General features: G+C 41.7%; 1 protein-coding gene across 12 annotated transcripts in view; it reads right to left on the minus strand.

The window, feature by feature from the left end:
- The window catches only part of kcnt1b (potassium sodium-activated channel subfamily T member 1b), a 64,719-nt gene that overhangs the window by 39,455 nt on the left and 2,484 nt on the right, over window positions 1-22,780 (minus strand). For 9 of the 12 annotated variants that reach the window (XM_047341230.1, XM_047341224.1, XM_047341229.1 and 6 more), the window contains exons 2-3: window positions 22,711-22,759; window positions 21,404-21,571 (exon numbers count right to left, since the gene is read on the minus strand). In XM_047341230.1, the coding sequence (XP_047197186.1) occupies window positions 21,404-21,571; window positions 22,711-22,759 (217 nt within the window). Of the gene's footprint in view, window positions 1-153; window positions 193-9,317; window positions 9,779-21,403; window positions 21,572-22,710; window positions 22,760-22,780 lie in introns of those variants that run through there. The other 3 variants (XM_047341233.1, XM_047341226.1, XM_047341232.1) reach the window with 2 other exon arrangements.

The following is a 22,780-nucleotide window of genomic DNA, read 5'->3' on the forward strand; positions in this document are numbered from 1 at the left end:
CCACTTTGATGGTAATGGCAATGTAACCCTTCATAGGCAAGGCATTCTATGACCACATATAGTGCTATGGTGCTCCCCAGTGATCCTGTGTACAGTTACCATTGCAGACACAATCCATGCCATGCTGCAAGCTTGATACTGCCAAGGACTTACTGGGCATTGGTTGAGTCCATACTGTACTCCTCCTGATACCTGGACGCAGCACACATGGACACAGATAGGCACAGATTAGGAGAGAGTGTATTTTGACAAAAGAGAAGAGGGAAGGAAAGGTTGAACAACAAGGAAATGATGCCACTGCAGTTTATCTGCATTCACTTGCATCAGGAGTCAATGCCAGCATTTTATAACATTGAGGAGGAAAACGAGCACAGTTTCTGCAGCAAGAAGGTGGAAGATGGGATCTCAAAGTTTTCCCATCTATAGTCGATATTTTGGAATATAAATAAAAACTAGAACATGAAAAAACATTGCACACAACAGTTAATCCATAGGCCGTAAACAGAGATGGACGACAAGTCTCCACTTCCTCCAGTTGAACAAACTGTTTTGTAGTACCACATAACTAATGCAAACCAAACTTGTAAAGAAAATTAATGCTAGAACATACATACAACTTTATGTACAGTCCATTGACTTTTTGGTGTGGTCCATGTCCCAGGAGGCAGGGTTTATGACCTTCACTGCAGCCAGCCACCAGGGGACTATCAAGATGATTGGGCTTCACTTTCGGGCAGCTGTCGTCCATCTTTATATACAGTCTATGGATTAAACCCAGTGTGATTGGAAATGAGGTATTTAAAAAGCTGCCAACTATCAAGTCTTTACCACCAAGGAGTCGTCTTCAAGCTCTATATGCACGTAGATACAAACACGTAGAATGGAAATTGACTGTGTGAGCTTGAAGGTAAATACAACATGTATTTCAGAGTTTTTGAATTCACAAGGCACATGCAATGATGGAAGAACAGATGAGACACTTAATGCAAACCACAGGGGATCAGTGGACACGCCCTCTAGGTCAGTCGCATAGGTTGCCTCATTAAGATGACCAGGGAGGAGAGGGGGGGTGTGAAACACTGAGGGACATTGACAGACAGAGAGACATACTCAGATATAGATTTTAATGGCTAAAGGGTCAGAGGTTAAACACACACATTTGACGTGATGCACAACTTAATGACTTGTGCACACTATGGCTATGACTTCCTTTGGAAACCATCTACTGAGGATGGACCACAGAGATTTCACAGAGCTTCTGGAGACCTTTACTTTGAACACGTTCGTTATATTTTTGTCCTGTATCAAAGTAAAACCACCTAACATTCATTAAGATTCTGATTAATTTAATGACTGAACCTTTTTTAATCCTGATCCAACAATCCTGTATACATGCAGGACCGTAATCCCATCTCTACTACACTTAATGTACCCACAGTTACCCTAAAGCCATTTGGTTTTGATTGTTGGGACTCATTTTGTCCAGTTGTTTGGTTAATAAAAGTTGAATTGTACCATTTTGTAGCTTTGTAAATTGAGCCTTTAGTCTTTCAAGATCAAGCGACATATTGCTGGTGAAAATATGTTAAGGTGAAATATCAATAATGTAGTATTATGTAGTTTTTTGGTGTCATTCTTGTAATTCAGAAACATCGTGTTGGTATACTTTTAATATAGTGAGTAAGATGCCTTCGAGATCCAAAGCACGGCTAAAAATATCCATTTCAGAAAAAGTGGACGGATAAAAATATAATTTAGGTTGATACGTCTTTGAAGTGTGCAGATGATTAAAGCCTGTCTGTTGGTCAAAAAGAGTAAATTCAGAAATGGTGAAGGAGTTTCTTTATAAAAAGGTCATTATTTGACAGCTCAGGCGGTACAGCTGTAAAACCTTATGACAAATGAAACAACGTTATCCCATTAACGCTTTTTTAAAACCTACTAATGGAGTGTCCATTACATCCAGGAAGCAGCTAAGTCACAAGAGAGGACCTCAACCTCTCAGGTTATTAATCAACAACCTTTTGTCATTTCAACAACAGTGCACAGTCAATTATTACAGTCCCCAGGAATCAATGAAATCATCACTTGTGGGATTCCATCAGAGTCAAAGGGCTTTAAGTGAAGTGTTGGCATAAGACGAACGCTCAGAATGTTCAATCAGCTGTTACTTTCTAGTAAAGCTGCCATTAAAACGGTACGATCAACAATTACTTCAGAAGTGTGTCCTCCTCAATGGGTTCTTGTCTCTAAAGCTGCTTTCAGATATTCACCGAACTCCGGACAATTTCGAGAAATTTCCTGGAGAGGCTGTAGGTGACAACGCAAATGTCCAAGTGAGTTGCTCGGGACATTTCCCCTAAACTTTTTCTGCCAGTCACCAAGTCATGTGTCTGGAAATTGTTTAAGTTACATCGCGAGTGAGCGTTGTTTACATTTGTAGCATGTGACGGATTCAAAACAAAGAAAAAACATCTCAGGATGAAAAAGGTGTCAAACATGTAGAAGACGACGAAGATGTCGACTTGGAAAGACGATGAGTTTCAACAGCTTCTGGCGATAAGGTCTGACGCAGATGTGCCGCAAACAAATACACGCGATTTCGACGTGAAAACCACTTATGTGACCTTGAAGGAAGTTGTTAGTTATTATTTACTTTGCTTTCTTTTATGCAACAGACTATTGTAGCAGAGTAACACCAGCTACTTGATAACACTTGGCACTAACACTACCGGTGGGATTCGGTTGCAACACCCCTTAATATAAGTTAGGTCACAAGTGAAATAAAGAATACAAGGATTAGTGTTCTCACCAGATTTACTGCACAAAACAAAAACAAGATCAACTCCTCTGCTGTGGTCTCACTGTCTATTTAGGGAGGTACTTGACAACACATTTATGAGCAATAAAGATGCTATCTGGCTGCTAAGAGCTCTCTTTGCCTCCATTAGCCTGCAGCTGATACTAAAGTACTCCGACTATCTCTCCCTCTGTCTTTTTTAACATAAAGCAAAGAAATACAGAAACACAGACATCAACACAGCTAGCATCACAATGTCCTTGAAGTGAATACGTTGTTACGGTACATAAAACAAAAGGAGAATGTCAATCCTCACCCCTGTAGCAGTTGTGGAATCCCAAGTGTGAGCTGAGCTACTGAGACAAGTGCGAAATGACCAGCCCTTATACACAAAGTATGCTTTCAATTCCATTCACCGAGAGCTGCCTCGAGCTCTGACTGATATCAAGTGGGAGGGCGTCCCACTCGCACACACATTATCTCTGCACCAATTTCAAGGACAAATGGGATTTGTAGTTTCTAGGCCGTTCACCTGCATCTGGAAGCTCGCCAACACTTCCGCGTTAACTACACATCCCACACTTTCAAGTCACAGAGACAGCTCAGGTTCTCCCTTCCAAAAATACTACAAGGTGGTTCTAAACGCAGTAACTTAACACCTGGTTAAGAAAGACAACTTAGTGCCGAGTTTCCAATAACTTACAACATGAGCGAAAAAACAAGTAATGATCTGTGTAATGATTCTGATTACAGAAAATACCCGTTTCTGACTGACTGCCAATTAAACCTTGTAATAGATCACCCCTCCAGCAACAGTACCTCAAACCTCTGCTTCATGCCACATTACCAGTAACAACAACTCTTGGTTTAGAAAAAGTTCTAACTAGGTGTTTAATGACTAAAAGCAACCTGTAAATCTGGAAAGATGGAAAATATAATCTGTCTAACCATGGTATAAGACTATAGAAAACGATGGATATTGCAGATTCTACATCATCCATTATGTTAATACATCAGGACATGCCTCAATGTATTAATATTTATATACTGTAATGCCCCCTGCACCAGATACGACAGTAGCTCACTAGCCTTGTGCAATGTTTTGCTGAGTCTGATTCAACATTTTGGCATTCATTGACAATTTTATTTTTTGTAATTCTACTTCTCTGCGTTCAACTGCTCACAGAGATTCAATAGAATTTCCAGAAATACTATTATAACATGATCGACAGCAGAGGTGCCCTCTGAGGATGACAAAATACAACTGCTGCCAACCAATGTCCCTGCTGCAAAGTCGCTCTCGTAATGACAACACTGGAATCCCCACATATAACATGTCTATAGACACTGTACAAAGGAGCTGACAGGAGTTTGACACCTTTTTATCCAATTATCCAACATTGTCATGTTCGCGATGCTTCCTAATTGATTTTCTGCTGGTGTTAACTGATGATGTTAAGAAGCTGGAGAAGGCAACATGAGAAGACCAGAATGATCAATGATCCCACCTCGGCATGTACAAACAAATGCCACATGAATATGTATACAGCGCACATCCAAACACACACAGTAGCTCAGTGTGACTGTATTAAAAAGGCCACTTGCATGTATTCAGATGTAACGTGCAGGGAAACTGAAAATTTGAGTTCTAACTCTCAAGTCAACAACTTTATCCACCTGGTTTAATGAACACTTATCATGGACAACATGTAATTTACCACGAGAAACACAATGAAAACCGCTCATTAAACCTTGGGTGTGCTCAAATGAAAGTGAAAGCCTAATGGTTCTTTGAGAAGTGGTGCGCTATAGATAAACTCCCTAAGATAAATGGGAGGATAATACTTCAGGAGCAACACAGTCATTTAAAATGATTGTTATTCAGCAGCAATGGGGTTTAAAAGAATCTAAATAAGTAAAACCGAACATTGTGAGGAAAAATATTTTAACGTTGAACAAATTATTCTGTGAGTCACTGTGAGAAAGTAGTAACGATAAAACTCTGCGTAAAAACTCTCCCAACCAGCTAATATTAAAGAGAGCATACAAAGTAGTTGAGACTATAAACAACAGAAGAGAGGTTTGCAAATGAGACGCTTCTCTTCACACTAATCTTCATATTTATTGAAACAGTATGAATGTCCTCAACCCTCCTATTTCCCTACTGATTATTGCCTACACCAGAAATAATTCTCATTTAGCTGCAGCAGATTAATGAAGATTTAATAACCGAGGCGTGCTTCTGCTTTCGTATCCCGAGGTGAAGCTCGACAATACAGATCAAAGCTGGGCTCAGATAACAGGAGTCTCGATTGAACCATGATTCCGCCCCCGCGGAAATCTGAGGAGAGAATCTGGTTGGGAACCTTGGTCGATGCTGATGTTTGGCTCAGATTATTTGATAGTAAGAAGGGTTATTGAGCCATTATTAAACCTACAATACGGCCGGCAGAATCATTGGAGCCGCCCCAATGTTTAAATTCAGTATTCAAAAGTGAGATGATTACCTCAGTTCTCTAAGCATTTTTTCATCCAGACTCATTTATCAATATGCTTTTGTTATTTACATATAGAGCAAGCTGTCACTCTCCATTTTGTTTACACCCTCGTCCCCGTGAGGTCTAATGAGGGATGTGAGGTCGTGCATTACTGCCTCTGGAGCCATAATCTTAATAAAACCCTCTAGTGTGTGATGTGCCATTATTATCTAATCAGGAAGTGTGGGCGTGTTTGAGAAAATCTGAAGACTCTTATGTGCATGATGCAACCAGATATTAAAATGGGTTCGCTTTTGAAAAACTCCTGGAGTCTGAGCCCATCTTCCAACTCGACAGATTATTCATAGTTAATGTTTTACCCTTGAATATGAAGGGTAGAACATTTCACATCCATAATCCATCACTACTGGACCGGCTGCCATCGCTGCATCACTATTCATTACACACATTTTGAATACATGAAAGTTACTGCACAAGATGGATAATAACTGTCTGAAGTGTCTGCATTCAGATAACAAAAAGAGTAAAGAACAAGGAAGAGCACAAAAGAAGATTAGGGTTGACTTTTGCACACAGATGAATTCACACTTAAATTAATTAAACTAATTAGATGAACTAGATTTTTTTATGATGTCCATATGTTTCAAAGCAGATTTTCCCCGAAAGTGTTTGCAACAGCAGAAGGAAGCCATAATAAATCTGAGCGAGTTGCTTTGGACCATTTCCTGTGTTTAACAGATGGTCAATCTCTCTGTTCTTAAAGATCCTCCACGTCACATTTACGGCATAAAGTATTTATATGTCACTACTATATAGAGTTTCCTATATACACAGACATAATGGGGATTCCCAGGGGCTTTAAATTATGCAGAATAAATAAATTCAGTGTCGTACGATATGGCAGCAGAATATTGATTCTCTCACTCCTCCCTCCACATCCTCTCATTTCTCCAGCCAGCTCCACACAAATCCCACGGTGATCGCATTTCAGAAAGTAGAGAGCTCTCCGATTCCTGACAACATCCTGTCGGCCTCGGGGAGATTCAAGGGACTATGTAGACTTTACAAATAAAATAAAGTTTTGTCATTCGAGTAATGTGACACGGGGACAATCCTAGGCAAACGTTTATTCAATTATTTTAGATGTAGGAACTTCTGCCAACCTATCCATACTAAGTGGTAGACAGTGGTCCTTATCTGGTTACCCAGGGCAACCGGCCAATGGATCCATTAGGTTTTACAGCCTCCGATTTTTGCGGATATTGTGTATTATATTCCTACACAAACAGTCTGGCGCTGCATTATATATCGTTTAATTTCTCAAAATTGATCAGCAGTCAACATGCTCCTCTCCAGACCAGTTGTCAGACGACTCACTGACTTCAACAGATGTGCTCTCATCACCTCCACTAGCGAGGGAACACCACCAACACCACGGGCTTCAGCATCGCCATCATCGCACATGTCGTAGTTCATACTCATTATTCACTGTCAGTGTTACTAAAGTTTAATTAGGTAATTGCAGCTGCATGTCACTGCTGTCTTTGTCAACTTCATCATAATTAATATCAGTATTATTCCTACACTTTTATCATAAGCAGTGTTGACGCAAGACTTTTTTTCAGAGATGTTCAAATACAGTAGTAATTTCCCTTCCTGATACAGATTCTGTTATAAAGTTCCAATCCGATGCCACACAACTTTATATATTATATTTTAACAGCTGCCAACCCTGCATGGAAATGCTGATTGTTATCATTGTTGTATGGTCTGGCTCCCTTTAAAAAACTAATCTATTCACTACATGTATATGCATGCTGCACATTCATCAATGCATAGTTGACATAAATGTGAAAATGAGCCGTTAAATATTTTTAATATCATCTTCATCACTGTAATCATCATTTTTCTCCTTATTTGAAATACAGTATTTTCTAGCAAGCCACCTAGCTCCACTGTCTTTTCCACACCAACATTATTATGATTAAAAATAACAATTAGCAGTATGAACAACATTTGAAAGAATCTAAAATTGCTAACTTAACTTAAGGTGCCGGACATGAAAGTTAATTAAAAAAAGTGCAAAGTCTCCCTGATGTATCTTTAGGTCTAGTACACCTGTGTTCTCTAGGGAACAAGAAAACGCTGCCAGCTCTATAACACAACATGGCATCCTTCTGGGTCCGTCACATATAATACAGCAGCTAAGCTACAGACAGTTTCCTCAAGGGAAACCTTTGCAAAAGTGTGTGTTCAGCTTTTTAGAGGGTTGTATGGTTTTAGTTGCCCAAGAAATTCAAAAGTGCTGGATGTGGACTTGCATCACTGAACATTTCTCAGTTTGTCTTTATTATTGATGGGGGGTTTATATAATTTTCAGTGCTGGAGGGAGAGCAAAGGTCCCATAAAGGTTGAAATGTCCATGTCTGAGCTGATTATAAAGCAGATATAGGTGCTGCGTAAATACAGTTGAAGTATCAAAACCCTTAATCCACAATGAAAAATACACACTGCGTATATTAAAAAAACTGTACCTCAAAATGACCCATGACGCCGTGCATGCAAGCAACTTGAACAATGTTTAATTCTTCTTGCCAGAGCATTTAAGTCTGATTTTGTGGATCTGTTTGGCTGATTTCAAAGCTGACTCACAATCACCATGTACGTTTTAACATGGAACAGTATAGACTGCTACCCGAGGTGGGTCTGGCTCAGCATCACTGAGAAAAGCAATCTTCTTCTTGCTCAGAGACTGAGACAAAATGCCTTGTTATTACCATTCACTGATGTAATGGAACCTATATAGGTCACAGATACATCTTCTGATGGATATGAAAATGTCAAATAAAACACTGGGAATGGGATCTTTAATATTTACAGACTTAAAAAAACAGAAGAGCCTGAGAGTTATGACTCAAATGATGATAGAAATTACTTTTGACATTATTTAACTACAAGTTTTGTATCAAATATATTGATCTGACACTGATTTTATGAATGGAACAGATTGAATGTTTTCCCCATTGAAGGCTTTACAAGTATAAATGCTACAGCAAGTGTTCCACATTTCTGATCACAAACATACCCCAAAAATATCAACGCCCTCGAATACATTTTCACCAGGAGGAATATGTGCTGTAAACACAGAGACACACAGAACCCACTGCACCACCAGCACCGTTGGCTGTGCAGTGGTGTTTGACACGCTGCCAAACAAGAACACCTAACCTGCGGATGAGAGCGCCAACCTGCAGCACTCAAGTTGTCTCGTCTCTCTATGAAGGGAGAAAAACATGTCTCCCCCGGTTGTTACAGGCTGAGCTCGTTTTGCACAAACCACAATCTAATTTGTCTACCAAATGGTGGGAGAGTGTCCTCACAGTGGACGTCTGCAGGCTGGTGCTATGGAGTGGTGTAGACGTGCTGAAATATAGGGTTATTAGAATAATGAAGGCACGTGAACATAATCACCCGTGGTTTGCATTTTCTTCAATCAATCTGGTTGTAATCATATAAAATAACTTCACCTCTTGCATGCAGCAGTGTGGAGATTTGTCTCTCTATAATAAAACACTATGGGATTCATAAAAAAAAAAATGTAATGGAAATGCAGCATCCATTGAATTATGTAATCACTATACACTGCAGCCATGCTGGAAGAGAAAGTGATTGACAGGAGGAGCGTTTGCAATCATTCATCCACAGTAAACCCTTCATGAGACTCATAAACAGGCTGCGTTGATGTTTAAACCCCACAGGGCAGAATATAGCCTGCTCCATCCGGTGCGTAACGATCATTCAAATTCCTGTACATTACCTCGGGAAATATCAATTTACCGGCGGCTAGATTTAATGATAATGGAATGTTGATCACGGCGCAACTTTTGCGTCAGGATAATTACATGCTAAGTTATTAAGAAGACTTCATGCACCATGCGCTCGCAGCATCATGACATTTCGCGGATGCTGCATGTGTGCAAGCGGCTGCATCCACCAGCATGCCGCCGTGGTGCAGCTACCTTTGGCCGGCATCGCTTCCGAAAGAGCCCGTGGTCCGGACCGGGCTGGAGGGGTTGACCCAGGTGGGCTCCGGGGTTTTCTGCACCTCGGTCTTGACGTCTGGGTCGATCTCCGAGGGCGAGGGCGTCAGCTTCGCGCCCGCCATGGTTCCGAGTAATACCTCCAGCAGAGAACCAGTATGCTCCTTCCTCCTCCTTCCTCCTCCTCCTGGTGGTGTCGGTGCACAGGCTCAGTCGGCCAGTCAGTCAGCGACCGCCGGCGCCGGAAAACCGCATCCCCCGGATCACTGGTGCTGCACGAATGCGGAGGGAGCGCGTCTCCCTCTCTGCCGCATCACGGGCTCCTCTCGCGCACACTGAGGGGAGCATCGGGGTGTCTCCTGGTCGCGGAGCGCTCGTCCATCCCCTGATGGAGATGTCAGGTCCCCCCGTGCGTCTCCAACATTCACACGTCGTCACGATGTAACGTCAACCCGCACGGCCAACCCCAGCGGGCTCCACGACGGGTTACATAACACAGATGGTCCGATTTAACGATTCCTCCTGATCACAACCAATCATTCACCTCCTCCGTGTCCTCCATGCGTTTCTATAAGATGAAGATTTCTAGACAATCCCATGTTCTGTTTTCGTTAAATTGATCTTAATGACAGGGCTGCTGAAGGAGCTATTGGAATCCTGTCAATCAATCAGTCACAACCGTCAATCAATCTGCATTATTCAGCTGCTGATTTAGTTTTGACTGCAGACAAAGAGGCAGAGAATAATGAAACACCACAGACCAAGGAGCAGGTGGCCTAGATAAACACTCAGCTGCATGATCCTACCAGTTTGCATGTAACAACACATGCTACACCTGCAGCAGCTGATCTCAAACTGCAAGTGGATTTTTATTCATAGGGCTGGACAATAAACCAAGATCAATAATCATGTATCGTAAATGATTTTGCATCAATCAGCTCCATGAGCTTTCAAAGCTCCTTTACTCAGGAGGTGCACATTTCAAAGCCAAAGTGAAATCATGCAAGAAATAAACAGATAATTGTATTAATTAGATTCAACACCTAAACACGCTTTTAGCAGATTCAGCAGATGCCCACTTAGCAACAGAAAGGATCCATTGGTTTAATCGATTCTTATTCATGGAGGGAGTCTACACCACAACATACATTAAGCCGAGGGAAACCCTGCATGGTACCAGACCGACACAGCACTAACATACCAGTTAAACACACAGTGACATTCAATATCCATGGCTTGTTTGTTTTCTCATCCGTCTGACTTCATCAACATAAACAAACATGCAAACATGAGCATCACAGAGGCAGCGCCAAGAATAATGATGTTATCGTGACAGCGATAATCACGGAGCCATTTAAGGGCTGTAGGATAAATCCTGACTTTGACTAGTAACCTGAGCTGAGTGCAGGGTTTGTAAATGGCTCTGGTTGTACAACAGGGGCATGTACTACAAAGCAGGACTTGCAGTTATCAAGGTAAATTCAGGTTTTAACTCTGAGTTTTATTTCCTTCAGAGATGGTTCACATCTAACTGGGTTTAAATCACCATGGCAACTTAACCCACTTCTAACCGGGGTAAATCACCATGGCAACTTACCCACACTGAACCACGAACCTTTTTCTCTGATCGCCCCAACCGGTCGACACAGATTGCCGCCCACACCGAGTCTAAAAGGCAGGATGAATGGAAGATTATGGCGTTTGTCTCTCTCTCTGTTTTCCAGTTGAAAAAAGAATGGCTAAGACTTTACATAATGTTCCAATTTTGAAACATGATTCAAATTTACATCTCATTTTTCAACAGATTAGCTCGCGCATGTATTAGATCCCAGCCCGAACTCCTTTGTCCCCTGAATTCAGAAAAGCTCGTCAAGATCAGGTTGATATTTCTCATCTCTATTTGGTTATCATGATCTCAGAGCCCTATTTACAGTGATGTGTTTGTAGGATGCAGAGCAGCCAGAGGAGCCATACATGAGCAGAGGCCTCATTAGTGATGCATTTAGGAAAGAACATAATACAGGCCCACATTGATTGCACGTGGCATTTTGGGTTCAGCCTTCAGGAAGCACATTAAATTATCTGCTGATAGTAATCGAGGGATTAGAGAGATGGACCTGTGGATAGAGGGCTGGGTATTTAATCTCTGATGGGGAAAATCTGGGACGAGAAAGAATGAAAAAGAGAATCTCTTTAAACGGCAAGAAAGTTTCATCCTGATCCCAGTATAAAACAGACTTCCTGATTAGGTCTAATTAGCTTTACGATGCCAGTGTGTGTATAACGTTGGTAATGATGTTATATTCTCTGTAAAAGGGTAGTAAGGGTGTTCTCCAGCTCCACTCCTCTCCCAATACCCAAACAACATTATCCAGGAATTATAGCTGTGATGCATTTATGAAAATATACTGATCAGAAAACGCTGTTTATTTAATCATGTGAACAAACAAATGTGCTCTGGAGGAAACTGCGTCTGTACTCTAAGTGCTGGTGGGTGTGTGGACCGGTCACGGTTGATTGCACAGAAACTGAGAAAGACAGAGCGAGGGATGCAAACGGCTTCATCAGTGGTAGGAGGACGGATATGAGCACAGAGACACTATGTGGTGAAGCAGAGAACTGCACAGTGTGACTCATCTACCAGTAACATATAGTATATAATAGAAAAACACACATGAAACAGGCATAAGCCACAGCTGGCTTAATCCATTTGACATCTATTGAGACAGATGGCAGCGTAGCCCGGGGTTTGATCTCTCATGATCACACTCGTGCAGTATCCTTGAAGCGACTGCTCAAATCCTTTACATGCTTTTAAGTATAATACAGAAGCTGCGTGATGGAACGTGAAATACAGCAGAGGGAGACATGACATGATTCTGAAATGAAGCAAAAAAGAAACCAAATCAAATATAGATGCAGCAGAGAGCGAAAGTGATTAGCCCACTTACAGAAGTGGCTATATTCTCGCTGAATATTTACATTTTCATATCTGAGCTGGATTTTCAGAGAGCCTATTAGCATACCGAGTATAGCTGGTAAAGAATTCCAGTCTGAAGTAGTCGGAACACAAACTTAATCAAGTTACAGATGCTGCAAGATGCGTAACTTCCAGGCGCCAAGATGAAAAAGAGCATAAAATGTTATGGGTTTATTACTCAAATATTACCTAAAAATGTGTTTGTGATGATAGATGGAAATAAGGAGTTAATATGGAAACTATGAAACACCTTTTTAAAAATGTGAGATATCTGTCTGTATGTATATAATTCACCTATCTCAAAACTGTCAACAATCAATATTAATATACAGGCAAACAGTGCTTTGTAGCATAAGCGGGCTCTGCATGCGTACTAAGTTGAGCATCGACAAACTTTGAATAATCAGCAGCCTAAGGATTCTGTCCTGCATCCGGTCCTTACTTGCCGTGGCTCAATTAATGTAGGTCCGTTTTACAGTTTCAGAAAGAAAGCTGCAACCAGCATCACCACAATCCAAACAAACAGGCAGGTTTAGAACAGGCACTGCATAGTTAAGACCCAAGCTGTATTTTCAGAGCGTAGCAAACGTGCAATGAAAGCTGCAGTGAAGCGTACTAACAGAGTGCTGGGTGTAAAGCATTCGACTCTGAAGCACTTGGAACATAAACTTGAACAAAATCCAGATTGTGCAAGATGAGTAACTTCCAGCCACCAAGATGGAAAGGAGCAAAACAATGTAGCGGCAGCAGCATCATGATGTTAATGAAAATAAGAGGCTGCAGCGGTCATACTTGAAATGTGGACAGGTTTGAGAACTACATTAGAACTACATGTTTACTGTGAGAACTACACCAAAGGTGACGATGGACTACATTATTTAGAGAATGTCAACCAGAGCTCTTCTCCAAAGCTTTGAAATCATTGGGCTCGCCTCAGCTCTGTGCAGCAAATGGCCACTGAGAGCTGCAATAATACTTCCTCTGTCAAAACATATTAAGGCAGTGAGCTTGTGCTGCTGTGGGCGAGCTGTCTGCCTGTCCAGAGAATAGCCGGAGAGGAGGAGGAAGTCTAGCCAATGCCAGCAGCAGGCTCACACACACACACACACACACGCACGCACGCCACGCACGCACGCACGCACGCACGCACGCACGACGCACGACGCACGCAACTCAAGCTCTTTTGCTCGCTGACTGCAGTTTTTGCCAAAGGCTGTTCGGTGCAAAAAAAAGGTTCATCTAAACCCATTTACTCGTCATAACCTTATGTTCTCTTCCAAACAAATGAAGATGGGAGGGAACATACACTCGTGGAAAGACAGTTTTCCAAAGCCAGTGGTTCATCTAAAATGAAAATAAAAAATAAATAGTCTTACAATGTCTGTGAGGCCATTAAATCCTGTCTTTATGTGCCCTGAAAAGATCAGAGTCCCCATTGAAGTGTAAACAAATGCTGCTTCAGCTTCTGCAGAAGAATCTACCATCGTCCCTTCCCCCAAAGAAACGCTTTTTTTTCTCACACACAGCTCTCTGAAAAATATACAGGCACTTTTTTAGGCCACAATACTGACAAACAGGCCATGTCCAACACTTTCATGAATAAAATATTTGCTCTCAGCATGATGCTGCGCAAAGAAGCAGAGATGTTCATTTAAATAAAATGGGACTATCAGCTCATGTTTTCCAGCCCCTGCATAAAGAGTTAGATTTTTTATTTCTCGACTAGGTGAAAGGCTGCAACATTTAAAAATTGTGTATTGAATAAGAAAGCGTAATAACTCGGTCTAGTCTGTACTGATCATTGTTAAGGGAACCGTTTGAATAGCGGCCTCTTAATCTTTCAGGGATAGATAACCTCAAAATCGTTTGGCAAGCAGGTCAATCAGGATAATGAATTCCATATTATCTTTAAACGAAAAGTAGTCCATAGACAATAGAGTCTTAAATCGTGGGCATGTATACATGTAGTGTTTTTATATTGATGTTCAATAACCTGCTCTGTCCCTATCAAATAAATAATAAATAAAAAGCAGTTTGATTGAGCTAAAAACATTTTCCTGATTGTCTTGGGTCTGGCGAAAAAATAAAACTGGCAAAGTACAGCAGCACAGATTCAAACCCCTCAGGACTTTTACACAAACCCATGTAAGAGACCTAATGAGTGACAAAAGTGTTTTAAGTTACTCTAATCAAAGTAAAAACTGTGCAAATGATCAAACAGCTTACAAAACCACGCACATACTCAGTTTTATTATTCTAACGCAGCTTCGGTATTTAGGACTCACATATTTGATTGAATCTCTCTGAAGTAGTGGAAGTAATTATGCTCTGTGATTCCTCAATACACCTCTATGTGACGCTGTCTCACATGAACACACACCTACAACATGGGAAACCCCTCTTAAGCTCTGTGTCAGCCAAGTATCTCCATTATCACGGCTGCTCTAAGTCTGACAAGCAAACTTTACCGATGCTAATTAACTTGGCAGGACAAAGCACGGGGGCGCAACACCAAATGCAGTGGAGATTTTCAGGCAGCAGGATGGAGAGGCCCAAGGAGAGCAACAAATTCTGAGGGGCAAAAGAAATCTTATTCTTCTCCGAGCACCGATAACTCTTCCTCTGCAGCCTACCTTAAAATGTCTGTCCCATCTGAGCTACTCCTCTCAGAGCGTGCACTCAGACGCAGTAATGTTGCAAATGATTTCAGATGAGATCCAATAAAAAAGCCCTTTGAAGAGCGACACGGTTACGCATATTGTACCACTTCCACTAATACTTTCACTTCACTGTGTTCAGGGGAAATGAATGTGAGAAGAAGCTGCTGAAATGGAACCCGGTCCAAATTGAGCTTTTCAGGAACGCAATGCTTCAGCTCCCCCTTCTCATTTCCACTGTTTACTCGTTCACATTCCACTTCCCTGGTTGCTGGCTGCACAAATCCTTTGGGTAACATGCCCCCGGAGAATGTGTCAAAACAGACAGAACGTGGATAACATGTCCGGGGCCTCTGATTCATTGTGACACTAACAGTAATCCTTAAACTGACAGCACTGCTGCTGATGAGAGCAAGTCCCGCAGCCCTAAAGTGTCGCCCACCCACTCTGCTGATGGTGCTGGTGACTAATGCCACCTTTGGTCTAAATCGCGACCTCCGGTTGCCAAGCGGAACCGGTAACAACACTCTTTGCAACACATCAGACTTTTTAGGTGCGATGAAGCTGTTAAACGTTGCAGTCACATCTTGAGGTGCAAAAGTTCTCATGATGACCAAGTTTCCTGCCGAGGAAACGCGAGATAGAAATTTACTTGAAAGGAGGCATAAGATGCTTTTTTAGTTTTTTCTTTCATCCAGTGTGTTGTATGGGTTTTTTGTAAATGTTAAAGCCCAAAGGTGTGTGTGGTAAACAGAGTTCCTCTCTCACCAAAGAAAACACTGAAGCTCCTGAAACATATCGTAAACCTTTTACAGGTTAAAACATCGAGGCTTGAATTATGAGCCTGCATATGAGCAGAATGTGTCTCTTTTAATGCATTTCTACCTTCACGCTTTTAAAGATGCAGCACATTCCTCCCCCGAAACAGCAAATATCCAGTCATAGCTTTGCACCCATAACAATAGCAGGCCTGGCAAACTGCTACCTACAGCAGTAATCCTCTCCAATGAAAGGAACACATCATTAGCCAGCTACATTAGTTTGAGGGGTTATAGATTACATGAATAAAACCTTGTTCCCTGCCTTGCTCTTTGTAGTATTGGAGGACATTTATATTTAAGAAACACCGGCCAATGTTGCCCAAGACAATTTTATATAAACTCACTAATTAGTCCTCATCCCAAAAGCCTTTTAAAAAAGTGAAAATATACTGATATTACCACAATTATGTTAGAACAAAATGACTCATCTTATATGAACATGGATAATCAGCATTTTGCCTGGAACTTGTCCCTTTAGCTACGTCTCACAGCTGCTCCTGACTTCCTGTGTCTGCCAAGGAATATTACAGAAACACTTGTTTTCCAATCTGACACTTAAAAGATCAGATTTGCTTTATTTGATGTTGTTAATGGTTTTAATTAGCTGGTCCATCTGTTTTGGAGAGAAGGGGTAATTCAACTCCTGGTAAAAGCCTCCTGAATGAGGGAATCCTCACCTAAAAACAAGCTGTGCATCGAGAAACAAAGCTTAGCTCACTATTGCAGCAGCATCCTCCTGATGGCCTTGTGTCTGCCGAATAGCATCTTTAAAACACTGACTTTATGTGAAACAGCTTTATTTCAGGATTTCTAACTGCTTTTAATTATCCGGTCCATGTATTTTGGAGATAATGGATATTTTAGCTCCTAGTAACAAAACAAACACCTGAACAATGAGCAAATCCTTCTCCTAAACAAAAAATATATGAAACAGTAATGACTTTACAATGAGGACAACAACCTCAGGGAACTTTTACAATTAAATGAAAGGTGCACAAAATCACCATATATATGTAACTCAAAAGTGTGTCACGACATCTTTAGCTCACGCTGTTGACCAGCATCAACCCTGTGGCTACTACTGAAAAGCTATATCCCTTCCATCACCTCCCCTGTGTCTCCGTCGTCGATCTTATCAGATGGGAATCATCCAGGCATCACATCCCTGCAGTCACTGCTGCCACAGAGTCAGTGCAAACAGCTGCTGCCAATATCAGAGCACCAGTCTCAGGGCAATTTATTCCACGAGGGAGCTTGGTTCTGTACTTTCTATCTGCAAAGAATAAAATCTGTGAGGAGATCTCCAAGACGTGCAACCCCTCTGCTCACATGAAAACATTTACGGTACTTATATTGTCGTTGTAACTCTGTTGATTCACAAAGTTCAACATCAACCAGAATCATCTCAGAAATAGATGATGACATCAAGCTGTCACAGTGCCACCATTCCACTCATGAAGAGGTGCTCAGAGTTGATTTAGTGACCAATTAGCACTGCTCACTCTGTCGATATTACTCCCATCAGCCTCCTCTGCTGATTGGAGGAGAATAAAAAAACCCAAGAAACAAGATTAGACATGCACAGGAAAGATGGATGAAACCAATTTTCTCCTTGCCGCTTGTTCTGTTTTCTGACGGATTGTATGAAAGTGTTCGGTGGCTTATTTCTATTTCTGACATTGACTGACGCCGGCACCCCCTCTGCTGGCTAACAGACCGAGAAATAGATGAACACACTCAAATGTATAATCATACACTAACAGATGCACACAGACACAGGTGTGTCCACAGCATGAGCGCACACACACAAACACCTGTGCAGACAATACTCAGACACACACACACACTCTTGTCAGACCCACAACTTTAACACAATTGCTCCACTTGAGCACCCACACAGCCGAGCCGTCATTACCGCCCTCTGACACCAAACCCCGAAGATAATGACAGCCCAGGAGGGAGACCCTCCCCCCCTCACTACCACCATCCAACTCCTGCACTCCCCATATCCACACTGTACGCCCACCTCCTCACGACAGACAAAGAGATGAACAGGAAACACAAGGACCCACATGCTCAAACAGCACAGAAGGGCTTAATGCCTTAATACTGCATTTGCCCACAGACACACTGATAAGTGCTCCTTCAGATTCAATGAGTGCATTTACTCAACATTGTAGTAAAGGAAACTTCTGCTCTTTTAGGACCTAGATTTTTTGGCATCAACGGAGTCAAGCAGGGTAAAGTAACAAAAATGATCAGACAGGTTGCAAAATAGAGCCAGATGGATTTTTGGGGGCCAATGCCGATATAAGAGAGTAAAAGTATTTCCAATAATATATATATTATTTTAATGGCATCGATTCCTAAGAAGACTTTATCAATCCCTAATGACAAAGAAATGAAATTGAGGCTTGTTGATTTTCTGTTTAACCATAAACTATAAATATAAAGAAAACATAAAAAATATCTATCTATCTATCTATCTATCTATCTATCTATCTATATATATATGTTAGAGGTTATTTAATCCATCAACATCTTCATAATTGATTTCCCAGAAAATTCCCGATATCACAACACTGCAATATAATCAATACAACAATAAAAAGGTGTCAGGCTGCCACAAACGTACGTTTTTCACCGATTCAAATTTGAGGGTGAACTTCATTTTAAATCCTAATCTGATTTTGACAACCAGGTGGAACTTGAGATACACAAGGCCTCTTGTCGTGACTCCCTGCTAACAATGTTATGAAGTTAAGTGGGTTATCAGTGCCCGAGTCCTTCAACCCCCAGCCTTTTTCTCCCATAGCCCACTACGACAGAGGCAAGTAAACAGATGCAAAAGGCCATAAGTGCATTGAAGGGAAGGGGAGGGATTCCGGCTCTCCCTCGAGGGGTTAATTTGTTTTGAGGCTTTACACTCGACAAGGCATCAGTACAGGAAATAATCAGCATCATAAACCACAAGCATGCAGAAGATCATCAATAGAGCGTCCCCAACGCCCAACAACATTGTCCGCTTCCATTTCCACTCCAGAGCTCAGACGCAATTAGTGTGCAAAGGCAGAAGACACTGTCCTGATGTTTTCTTCTTTACTTCACTTCCTGACACACACACGCAGCAGAAGTGTGTGTGAAAATCTGCCTTATAAAGCTGCTGTGCTTTTTCATGGCAAGGTCTATGAACTACATAGCTCTGTGTGAAGACCTAACATGTGCGTTTACACATGGATGCAGACAAGGACACAGATTCAGACAGACAGAGACACACACTGAGGCATACATGTACTGGTAGCCTGGCAACAAGCCCTAATTACCCTTTGCAATTGAATAGTGATCAGGAAAACAATTCACAGGAGACCGACTGGATGAAACACACAACCAATAGACACACTCACACGCACACATAAGACTACACATGCAAAATGAAGCAGCCCGACTGCCACTCTTCAGCATGTCAAGGTCTTCATGATACATGTGGTACCTAATGCCCCTGTGCTTTGAATGGAAATATGTAGGGTAATCAATAGCATGAATACATCTTTTATCTCAACACACTGAGAGAACTAGCATATAGCTTAATAAAAGGAGCCACAAGAATACCGACAAATCACTGCATCCTTTGGGAAACAGACCAATGCTTGGGCAGGAAATGGTCAAATATTGGACAAAATGTCATATTTATAATCAAAAATATTTTGTCTCAAAATTAAATTCTAAAGTTGATACTAATTTCCGTTCATTTAAGATATGGATCAATGAGCTAAAAACACAAATGGGGACCACAGCTCTTTGGCGGCTGCTGACAACCAACAGCCTGGCGTTGAGAGATAACATACACAAGGTGCTGTCAGTCAGATTCACCTATTGATACAATTATAAAATCATTTGCACTCATGCTAATCAACAGGACAAGCTGTTAAATGTTCCCCCTTGGTAATGGTGTATAGCAATAAGAGTCAGGGTTTACAGGTTGATAAAATGAGGAGGCTAAACAAAGCACAGGTTCAGTTTTTCCACAACCACAGATAATCAAACACTATCGACGTGTCTGCATGGCAAGATAAAACCAGGGGTGTCTTCCACTGTGTGTGTAAATTGTGAAATGACCCCTCCAGTTTTCATTGTCTGTTATCTTTTGAACGGCTTGCTAACCTTTCTCCTTTAGGCAGCAGATTATAAACCAACCATGTTTGATATGTCAAACACCCTCAGGCTGAAGGCGGCAGCCGGTATTAATGGACATGAACAGTTTATGACACTGTCTCAGTAAAGGGCATATCCCTGCCAAGGCTTTTAAGACCACATTTAAATACACCAAATTGTACAAAGTCATAGATATCACTCCCCTAAACCTGTCAGATTTTTGTCATAAAGATCTATGAATTATTCTCTAACAAAACAACGAAAAATTACAAAAAACGCCCTGTCTCCCAATGATTTGAAAAACACCTGATCAGGATCCGCTCCAAAATGAAATGTGTTCTTCTCCGACGCATACCACATCCTTCCACCAAGTTTTGTGCTAATCCGTCCAGTAGTTTTCATTCAATGCTGCTGACTAACAGACAAACGCAGATGAAAATATATATCTTCCTCGAAGGAGATAATAAAGAACCTTAAAACAAACACAGTGAACCGATGCGTGTGAAGTAATGAGTCTCATGCTAGCTGTAAATCTAAAGTCGGCAAGAGGAGGACCATTAAGCAGGACTCTGCATGTGCGATGTGCAGGCCGACAATGCGCTGCTGCTGATCTTTCAGTGAAATGGCTGTATTTCAGCACCGTGGAGAGCTCCACAGTGCTCAGCTGTGGCTGATGCTCAGACGATTCCTCTCCTCCTGGGCAGCGAACAGCATCTGTTGGACTGCTTCTCCGACCGCAGCAGTAATTGACCTCTTTGGAGAGACTCCTGAACACTCAAGCATTCCAGTGACCGTATCGCCAGTGAAGGGGCAGAGGGAGGTGTCATTTCATGCTCAGTTCGGCGCAAGAAGAAAATTAAGTCTCAAATGAACGATAAAACACTTTTAATAAAGCCTCCAGACCACCTCAATGCTACTTTTTGATGTGCTTTGCCTTTCTAAGCTCATTTCTGTGGATCACTATCCAACCACAGAATCACAGAACCAGTATTGATGTCAGACAATTAAGCAGGAGTCCCAATTTCCCAGTTGACAGTAGTCCAAATAGTCCACAGTGCAACACATCCGTAAAGTCCTAGCAACAGTGGGGTCTTTATTAACTACCAAACCTCTGAGTCCACTCTATTTCCGTTGCTGTATCGACCTACACGTCAGACCAACAGCAAAATACAAGTCCTGCCACATCCTCTCGGGAGTTTTTGTGAGAAGTCACTCAGGAACGCAGTAACTGGAGTGGAAGTAGATGAGGCCGCGTTGGAGAAAGCTATAACATTCAACACAAACGTAATTTCTGGAATGTGTGGACGACCATTTCCTGTTGTGTAAAGCATCTAGGGAGATTTAAACATGAAGTAGATGTGTGCATGCAAACATACAAACAAACACAAAGCCCCCTCCAGGAAATTCCCAGGGCAGCCGCTCAGAGCGAACAGCAACAGTGTTTTTTCATGCTACCTGTCATCATTCGGAAATGTCTGGTCTCCCAGAAGCAAGTCCCTGAAGCGGTAGCGCGGTGGAAGTGGAGGCACCTCTGAATCCACCTCCGCCATCTTCAGAGCCGAGATGTCCAGAATAACACCAGAGTTGCTGCTGTTGTTTTTCTGCAGGGACTCAGTGGACGGCCTGTGGGAGAAGAGGAGAAGCATCTGTGCGTCAACAGGGCATCTTTTGCATTGTTCTGCCAAGAAAGCCTGATAAAATGCATCAGTCCCATCTAACTTCCAAGTAAACAGATACAAAAATAATAGGCATGAGATCATTTGTGACAAGGTCATGAAGTCCATTACTGAGGAGAGGATTTCATGCTCTTGGAGATCTATAAGCAGCTGTGTTGAACTCTCCTCTGAGGGTCTAAGGCCTTCAGTGAAGGCCACATGCATTAGCATTTTAAATGTTATATTTAGTCTTTTTCTATCACATTTGCTTCAGAACTGAGAGCGGTATTGTCCAAAAGCCATTGTAATTTTTGTTAACAAGGCAGTGAAAAGGTTAGCTGGTACACTCATCTGTTAGGATGTCATGAGTGGAACAACGTGTCTGAAGCTCCAATAGCTGTATCCATTTGTCTAGGAAGTGTCAGGTGAGTTAAACAATCTCATTTGATTTATAGTGGGTAGGATCAAAAGGTAAATAGCCATAGGCCCCCCCCCGAAGGCTCGTGGCCAGAGCTACGACACAGGGTTTATCTTTTTTTATGTCATTTTTAAATGATGGCTTTAATAACATGACGCAAAATAGGATATTAGGTGTAAACGATGTTTTGATATTGCAAAACTATATTAAAACTTTAAAGCAAGATAGTTTTGCGGCAGGTTGGTTGTTGCCAGAGATGAAGACGAAGCTGCCAGACTGCAAGCAAGGAACGTCAAATTCTAATATTCAAAACTTTGACTTGTTTCATGACAAAACCTCTCAACAAGAAACCATAATCAAAGAATGGACAGATTTCTATAATATTTCACATACACTTTAAAAAGGTCAAGAGCTGCCACCATTTTTTCATCTTGCTGGTTAACCCAGGAGACACCTTAAATATAAATGATTTTCTTTGTTAAAGAAATGCTGAACGGGGGGGGGGACCTGATTTCTCGAGGCCCAGCAAGTCATGTTTGAAAGTGATGTAACTGTCCTCTTTCACATGTATGATGTATTATTAATAAATATATACATGCGTCAACTGCGTACCTTATAGGCTACATATTGCTGAGTGTGTATGTATGTGTGTGTCACATGTAGGGCAATGGAGTGCTTGGGGAAATTACCTGACATCATGGGAATTTGATGATCGGTGTGGTGGGTTCATTGCTGCCTCTTGTGGGGGAGTTGAGTGAC

The sequence above is a fragment of the Hippoglossus stenolepis genome, chromosome 9 (assembly GCF_022539355.2).
Source record: "Hippoglossus stenolepis isolate QCI-W04-F060 chromosome 9, HSTE1.2, whole genome shotgun sequence".
Taxonomy (NCBI): domain Eukaryota; kingdom Metazoa; phylum Chordata; class Actinopteri; order Pleuronectiformes; family Pleuronectidae; genus Hippoglossus; species Hippoglossus stenolepis.